This window comes from Plutella xylostella, chromosome Z (genome assembly GCF_932276165.1).
Source record: "Plutella xylostella chromosome Z, ilPluXylo3.1, whole genome shotgun sequence".
In the NCBI taxonomy this organism is placed as follows: Eukaryota; Metazoa; Arthropoda; class Insecta; order Lepidoptera; family Plutellidae; genus Plutella; species Plutella xylostella.
This window is the reverse complement of record NC_064012.1, coordinates 2,424,931-2,433,798: the sequence shown is the minus strand read 5'-3', so window position 1 is coordinate 2,433,798 and position 8,868 is coordinate 2,424,931. Positions and strand designations below refer to the sequence as shown.

General features: G+C 45.6%; 1 protein-coding gene across 5 annotated transcripts in view; it reads right to left on the bottom strand.

Moving 5' to 3' along the window:
• Window positions 1-8,868, bottom strand: part of LOC105385471 (epidermal growth factor receptor) — a 99,845-nt gene continuing 90,977 nt past the window's right edge. For 3 of the 5 annotated variants that reach the window (XM_048632865.1, XM_048632864.1, XM_048632866.1), the window contains 4 exons: window positions 5,943-7,343; window positions 5,467-5,599; window positions 3,233-5,111; window positions 1-2,919 (listed from right to left, as the gene is read on the bottom strand). In XM_048632865.1, coding sequence (XP_048488822.1) covers window positions 2,119-2,919; window positions 3,233-5,111; window positions 5,467-5,599; window positions 5,943-7,343 — 4,214 coding nt within the window. In that variant the 3' untranslated portion in view covers window positions 1-2,118. The remainder of the gene's footprint in view (window positions 2,920-3,232; window positions 5,112-5,466; window positions 5,600-5,942; window positions 7,344-8,868) is intronic. The other 2 variants (XM_038121773.2, XM_048632867.1) reach the window with 1 other exon arrangement.

The window sequence follows — 8,868 nt, the reverse complement described above, 5'->3', positions numbered from 1 at the left end:
TATTTTTTTAATTTTATTCGATTTATCAAGGTACAAGTACATAAAACCGCAGCCGTCGACTGTATCTACACAATATAAACAATAAGCCGTATAACACTACATACACTTCTTATTTAAACATATTATTATATAGCTCATCTGAAATAAAATCGTTTCAGTTTGTCACTCATAAAAACCAGTCCCTTTACTTGAAGAATGGCAACAAAAAGTAAGCTTAGTAAAATAACGAAGTTTTTAAATGTAACCTTGCAAAATACATATTTAAATTAATTTGTTTGGATCGGGACTACCTATCTACTATCTTTGATTAGAGTAACAAACTGAAACGTTATTTCTTAATAAATATTGAGCAGGGTGCTGCAAAACTTTAAGTGCCTATAGATTTTTCTATACCAAGCAAATATTATTTACTAACTTAACTTTCCGAGCACCCTGTTGAAATGTACATATGATTATGCATATACTTGCATTGCAGGGGAAGGTTTTAACAGAGATAGTCTATAGGAAATCATTAACTTTAGAAATCATAAAATGTAAATGTAAGTAGTAAAAAAAGTAAGCTAAAACTGCAAGTATACACACTATCACATTTAGGGCCTGTTTCACAAAGTCTGGATAATGTCTACCTGTGCGATAAAAGATGTTGTCACTGTCTAAAACTGTTTTATCTCACAGGTAGCCATTATCCAGACAGTGTGAAACAGGTCCTTAATCTACTTTGTAAGTTACAAAGTACTTCGATTTTATGAAATGGCACAATCATCATATTTAGAGCTGCAGCAGTGATTACTAAGTATTCTGCTATAAAACTATTGTTAACAACAAAAATGCTTATTTTAATACATACATTGTTATTCAAAGTTTTTGTAATGTCAACCGCAAGCAATGGGTAGTGTTCTTAATAATTTTAAGGCAGATTTCCTGATTCACGATTCTATACAAATAAAGCCTCGATTTTAAGCTGCTGTTTTAAAGTTCCAACTGCCATAAAATTATAATAATAATTATTGTTAAACACGGCCATAACTCTGTTATATGTACAGTAAGTATGTATATTTACTATATAAAATATCTATGTACAATAAAAGCATATATATCTATTTACAGTTTACATGGCAAATGAGGGTTTGGCTTATACACCTTAAACAATGTAAGTAGTATAAATATTTGAATTGTAATTGGGGATATTTTGAGCGAATTTGTGCTTACGACGTGTAATTTGTTAACTCTTTATATATCTTATACTTAATGTCTTTTAAGTTTTGCCACTGACGCTATACATAAAAGTGTTACTCCTAAAATAACATAAAATAGTAATAAATAACATAGTAATATATAACTATACTTGCGTAAAATGAACAGTGCAGAAAGATATACAATGGAATATCGTAAAGGATTTCGGCAAGTGATAAAATCTAACTATTATATTGGCTTGGTCCAAAGTGGAATGGCAAGATACTAATCAATAAAATATACATAAACAATAGATGTAAGTAGTTCCCTATTTTGTAAAACACATTTATAAAATGTAGGTAAAAATGGAAAGAACAAAATCATATTTGTGCGCCATTCCTGCGTATTTAAATTAGAAAATATTTAGGTATCAGCAGCAAAGGCCGCAGAGTAAAATAAGACATTTTAAAATACCTATCGCCGCAACTAAATGCTCACAAAGGAACAGTGTTAAAATTTAACCCAAATGTAAATCATTTCACTGGTCCATACAGTATTTAAAATTAAACTAATTATCACAGTTTTAAAATAAAAATAAAATTTTCCTACACACTACTTAACCTACGTCATTTCGTGAACGTACATAGCCATTCTTACGTGTAAATTAATAAATTATAATTTGTTAGGTGCCTCTAAACGCACTCGATAAGGCATAAAATCCGTACTTTTTACAAAAAATCGTTTCATAACACTTCATTTACAAAAGATTTAAGTAGAAAAAAAATTAACAGTTTCTTTTTATATAACTAACATAAAATAGTTAAAAGATTTGTCAACAACTAACACTAGCCATCGTCGGCATGGCACGGGGGTGCGTCGCACTGTAGTCGTCGGGAGATCAGTCTTGTCACCTGTCGCGGTCTCGCTCACACGCCACTGTCTCGCTCACACAGTGGTCTCGTTTCTCCGCAGCGGCTGTAGTTCCCTCTGCAGATCGTTGTAGTACTCGTGGTCGGACATGGACTCCTCCTCCAGCGACCGCTGCGGCTGGTAGGGCGGCGCCCCCGCTTCCGCCCCCGCGCCCGCGCCCGCCCCCTCGCTCGCCTCACTCGCCTCACTAGCACACTCCACCGGAATGCCCACCGTCTGCGTAGGCACGCTCTCCTCAGACATCAGATACTCGGGGTTGTCCACGCACCGCTTAGAACCGATACCAACGAACCCGCTGAACCGTAAGTCTTTCGCATCGGACCCCTCGCCGTTCTCCCCAATGAGGTCCATATACGTGGACGCGTTCTGGTTCTGCTGCGGCGACGGCATCAGATAGTCGTCCTCATCGAGCGGTAGGTTCAGCTTGAGGTTGCCAACTTGCGCTTCCTTGTTCTTGGACTCGAAAGTTTCCGTTTTGGAGTCTCCGAAGCGGGAGCCGGAGCTGTCTGACGCGCAGACGTTGTTGTTGTAGTAATGGCGGTCGTCAGGGTGCTGGTTGTACTTGAGCAGCTCGTGGTCCCAGGTCTCTGGCCGGGAGCCGTCGGTGGCGCAGTCGGGGCCGGGGTGGTTGGCCCAGGACGTGGATGTGGAGGGCTTGAGTGAGCTGGTCTGGGTGTCGACGCCGCTCACAGCGGAGTTGGAGGTCAATGTCCCCGCTCCCGGCTTGAACTTCGGTTGCAGGTACTCGTCCGCTTCCACGAGCGGCTCGGGGCCCTCCATCGCAGACTGCAGGTTCCGGAGGATCTCTTTCTCGTCCTGTAACAGATGGAAATGGAAATTTAACTATTTGATTTTAAATGAATATCATCATTAGCAGACATGTGTCGTATTCACTTGGCAGTGGTTCTTTACTGCACCCTAGTTAGTCAAGTTTTATGTCAGTCCTAATGTAATACGGGCGGATCTGAAGGTAGAATCTGTATATTAATCCACTAAATGTGTTATAATGTAGCTTTTTCTTTGCGCTGTCTTTTAATTACGCATCAATCAACTGAACGCCTGAACGCAATCAACTGAGCGTCTCCAACTTATAAAAACCATGCAATAAAAGAAAGGGTCGAAAACTAACATTTACCTGTGTGGAGTAAGACGGCAGCCTCATGAACTTGTCTCCGGGTATGACCAGGTATCTGCCGGGGTCTCGCGCCATTTCCGCAAACGTGTCCGCTAGCTGCTTGAACGTCGGCCGACTGTCCGCGTCCAGCATCCAACACGACACCATGATGCAGTAGATGTCCAGCGTACAAATAGCCGGCTGAGACAACTTCAACCCATTCTCGATCAACTCCGGAACGTTCCGAGCCGATATATTCTCGTACGGACGCGCCCCGTAACTCAATATCTCCCATATCGTCACGCCGAAAGCCCACACGTCACTCTTGTGCGTGAATATCCTGTGCTGGATGCACTCTAGCGCCAGCCACTTGATCGGCATCTTGCCTCCAGCAGCTTTGTACTCGTCTTCGTTTATATCTAGAAGCTTCGCTAACCCGAAGTCGGTAATCTTTACGCAGTTTGGCGTTTGCACTAGCACGTTTCGCGCGGCCAAGTCTCGGTGGACTAATCGTTTCTCTTCGAGATAGGACATGCCTCGCGCTATCTGCGTGCACCAGTTCAAGAATGCCTTTGAGCCTATCTTCTCTCGGTGCGTCCTCACGTAGTCCAACAAGCAACCCAACGGCATCAGCTGAGTGATCAACATCATCTGGCTCGTCATGCAAACAGCCAGCAACTGCAGCAGATTCGGATGTTCCACACTCGCCATGATATACGCTTCTTCGAGAAACTCCTTGCTAATAATGTATCGCTCTTCCATGAACTCTTTGCTGGAGTTGGCGCCAGTTCCCTCTTTCAGCACTTTGATAGCGACAGGGATCTTGACGTTCTCTCCTTCTGGCACCCAGACGCCCTTGTATACCTTGCCGAATGCTCCGAACCCGAGCATGCCGCCTCGGCGGAGCTCGGCTTCCTTCACAATGCGGAGTTTTGCGAGGTTTGGCTTGACATTCGTCGGTCTCAGTGGCTCGTTATCCTCACACCCGGTCAGCACCATCGTCATTTTCACTGCGTCTTTCTTAGCCTTCGCCTTCTGCCTGCACGTGTAGCCGATTATCGCCAAGATAATCAGCAGTAGGAAAGCGAACACAAGCACTAGAACCAGTACTGTTGACGTCCTCGCGGCCGCCGGTCTCGAGATGGCGCTGGGAGCCTCAGAGCAGTACGGCTCCTCGATCACATTTTGAAGCATCTCATCGAAGTATATCTTGTGGGGCATGTGGTCGGGACAGGCGTCGGTGCAGTTGAACACGGGCTTGTTGTCAATGTTGTTGGACTCGTTGATGAATATCTTGAGGTTGTGGCACTTGATGCAGTCAGTGGAAGTGGGTCCGGTGCAGCCGCGGCACTCGTGGTGGCACGGCGTGCACGTCCGCGTGACGTCATCCGTGAAGTGATCCGCCGGGCACTCGTCCTCACACTGGTCACTTCGCTTGAACCCGTTGCACACTTGGCACACCTGCTGATGGATACCAAACCCTGTGCACTTCTTGCACAGCGGATGGCACTTTCTGCAGACAACCTTCACTTTGCCCTCTAAAGGCTTGACATTCCCGACCCATTCATTGTAATACCCATCGGGGCAAGGCTCATCTTCTTCGAGGCAGACTTCAATTTGCGCTTCCACGCTTATAATGGCTTTGCTGCATGAGTTGCAGGCGCCGGGTCCGACGGTGTTCTCGGGGCCGGTGCAGCCGTGTTCACAGTTGCGGTGGCAGGGCAGGCAGGTGCCGTCGGCCGCGTTGTAGCGCGCCATGGGGCACTGCGCCACGCAGTAGGGCCCGTCGCGCACGTGCCGGCACGCCGTGCAGTTGGCCGGGCCCGGGCCCGAGCAGCCGCCCACGCACTCCACGTCGCATTGCTTGCACGAACTAGACCCCGACTTGTACAGTCTGCAAACATGAAGAAGGAAATGTTAGCATGAAAACAGAAATTACAAATCTAGGGGAAGTGTTAAGAGCGGTCGTTGCACCAGCGAAAATTGTGTGCTACTCCATTCGTATGCATGTTTTGGTTTGTTATTTAAATTACTTTGGTGCCCGTGCATGTCAATGTGTATTTACTCGTCTGCCTCGGATTTTGAATGTAAATGGGGAGCGTTTCGATTTATGAAAAGGAATTCGCTTTGCTTGTCTTGAAAGATCTTGCTTCGGGGTAAAGGCTGAAAATAGTCTGCATTGCATATTCGATCACGCCAGTCATGCAATTTGAGTAAGTCCTACAGTGGAAAATGTGAAATATACTAACCCAGGATGTACGCTGCAGTTCTGTATGCAAGTTTCTCCAAACTTGTAGTTCTGGCAAGAGAGGCACTGGTCGGGGCCGGGGCCCCAGCAGCCGTCGCCCGAACATTCAGCGTCACACACCAAATTCGCTTTTTCTGTCAAACAAACGTTAGTTAGGAAACAACTCTCTCACATACACACGACCATATCGCATAGCTGTAGCTCAGCTGTTAATTTTGTTAGTACATGTGTGTCGAAATGTGAAAAAGATGAATTGACACATTCGCTTGCTAAATTGCCAATGAAATTGAAGGCCCAGTTTAACACTGACCGTGTTGGGATGCGACTTTGACACGTCTTTTTAGTTCATGCTAAACAAACGTTACAAAGACGACCTTCACACTTGATATATAATAGAAAATAAGACTTTCGCTTTGACTTTAAAAACTAATGACTCTACGAGGATCCTCAAAAAACGCAACGCGCTAGCAAACTTACCACAAGCCCTTGGGTCCCCGTTCTTCTGTATGACTTGCTTGTGGTCCTTTGACTTGACCAGTTTTCCCCAAGCTATCTTGTCGGCGAAGCACAGATTCTTGTTCTCCATGATGGCGATAGCTCCCGAGTTGACGCGCTTCAGAGACTTCAAGCCGAGGGATTTGAGCGACGTCTTGACGATGTAGAGGGAAGCGAAGAGGTTCTCGGCCACTTGCCGGCCGCCGATGACCTCGAGGTTGCGGAAGTAGGAGAGGCTGGTGAAGTTGGGGTGGTGCGCCTGCACGTTGAGGTAGCCGGTCACCTCGCGGACCGTGCTGAACACCTCCAGCTTCTCCGGGTCCATCTTGGGGTAGCGCTCCCCGAACGAGTAGTCGCTGTTCACTTGCTGGAAGCCCGTCAGCGTCATCTCCAGGATCTCCACCGAGCCGTCGATGATCGTGCAGTCTTTGAAACTGTCGATGTTCCCCGCATGGATCGGCTTCTCCGCCCGACAAGTCTTCGGACACGTCACATTACACGGAATACATTCACCGTTCACTGCCGTCTTGTTCGGCGGGCAACTACGGACACACGCACCGTTGTCTTTCAATAAATGTTCTGGGCAGTTCCTCACACACGTGGCACCATACGCGTATTTGCCGTTGGGGTTCGGCTCCCACGAATATGTGGTGGGGTTGTATATTTGCATCGGAGGGCACTCTTGCGAGCAGGTGCCCTCGTCGAAGAAGTTCCGGCAGGCGAGGCACTGGCTGGGCAGCGGGCCGGTGCAGCCGCCGGCGCAGAACGTGTTGCAGCAGTCGCGCGGGTTGGGCCCGAAGCAGCGGCCCTGCGCGCACTGCGGGCTGCAGTTTGTCTTCGAGAACTTCTGGCAGTTGTCCGGGCCCTCACCCCAGCAGCCGGCCTCGCAGCTGGCGTGACAGCGCGGGCACTCCCGCTCGGGCACCGTGTAGTTATACACATACACATAGGTGGCATTGATCCCCGTGATGATCTCGTCCCAGTTGATGGTCTTGACGTGGCAGAGGTTGTAGTTGTTGTACATGCCGACGCTGCCGCGCAGCACGTCACGCAGAGCCGGCAGCTCTAATGTGAACGCCGAGCTCATGGTGACCATTAGCGCGAACTCCTCTTCCCTCACGTTGAGCTTGAAGAGGGTCCGGCCGCGGATGATCTGCAGCTGCGGCAGGATGATGCGGCGCACCTTCACGTGGGAGATCAACACGTAGCCGGTGACCTCGCGGATGTACTTGAGGAAGGACAGGTCCATGGTGTCGTTCTGGAGCCACGTCAGCTCCAGGTTCCCGTCCACGTAGGTGCAGTTCGTGAAGCGGTTCCGCAGGTTCCGGTAGTGGATGTCCCGGTTCGACGGCACCGACATGCGCCCGTTCGTTCCGATGCATACTGGAAGCAACGAGAAAATATATGTTAAAATACTATTAATAATTTAAGAAAGCTTCAAAGGGCGTCGAGGACAAATTTCAAAATGTTTTCTATCGCGTTGATTAGTGAAATGGCGCGCGATTAGTGTTTTTACGTCTATCGAATGACATGAGTGGGCACAGATTTCTCCAAATGTGCTTTATATAACAGTACCTACACTGGCGGCGCATCGAAAGTCGCCGGGCGGAGGGGACAGCCGAGTGGGAAGTGGGCGGCCAATGCTAGTTCCGACCGTGGAACAAAAACCGCTATTCTACTTAATAGTTCATCGATTAATTCTACTGCCAGTTTTAAATATCGCTCGAAACCTGTTCAAAAACGTACAGCCTCAAGTTATTCAAGCCACGTTCCTTAACCTGCCGCGTAAATGTATTTTTTTGGCAACGCAGAACAACAGACTACATTGTCTCAATAAAAGGAATTTTCGCGTCACATTTTATCTCTATTGAACGAGCTCACCTTTGTAGCTACACAAAAGGTTTTTTTGATCTATACCTGGCTTTTGAAATATCTGTCTATGGTCACGAGACGCACAAGTACCCTGGATAGAGTTTCAAAGATGCTTATGCGATAGGATTTTTTGTTTTATGTTTGTAGATATTCGGTTACGTTGGGTACATCTTCAAATATTTTGATTTCTGAGTGGCTTTAGTCCTAAAGATAGAGTTTTAGGATTGTCTTACTCATACACTATAATATATCGTATACTTATGCATACCTACGCTACGCCTACGTGTTATATGAAGGTACTATGTCTATAACAAATCGACAAACATTTTGATAGTCCCAATATTTCAAATACTCCATAATTTTAAGAACAAAATAGACAGATTATACGTCAGTTATATTAACTTTTAGATCAACAAAGGTAAGTTAAATAAAACGGTAACGTTCGAGCCATAAAGTTGATGTCTGCGTTTTGGATAGATTTTATTGCAAAAGCTCAATAAAAAGACGTATATTTCCGAGTTCCCCGTGTTTTATAGACAAATGTTTGATGGACAGTGTTCTTGCGAGAGCCACCCACGATACCGATGTTTAAGTTACTCTGCTTTAGAGAAATACACAAGTTTTTTTTATGTCATGCAACTGTGTACATTCCAAACCTACATGTTGTCGAAATACATTCTTACGATCTGTGTCAAAAGTTGTATCTAAGTAGGTATAGCTGCGTAACATTTTTAAATAATAAATGATCCTCAGTTGTTTGTTATGGCATTAATTGGTTTGTGTATGTATTACGTGTTTATGTAGATATTTGTTTATGTTTGAATTGTGGCAATTATACTAATTAATCTTAAATAAAGTTATAATTTAATAAAGCTGATCGCGTTGTGAACATACCTATTAGATTCCTAAAGCCCTGGAAGGTAAACCTCTTTTGATTTTTTCTCTTTAGTGTCTAAAAGAAATTCGAATGCCGTGAGTTTTCTTCCAAGGACAAATTCATTATCAGTCGTCCACCTTTCGAAACGGCCAGTATTTT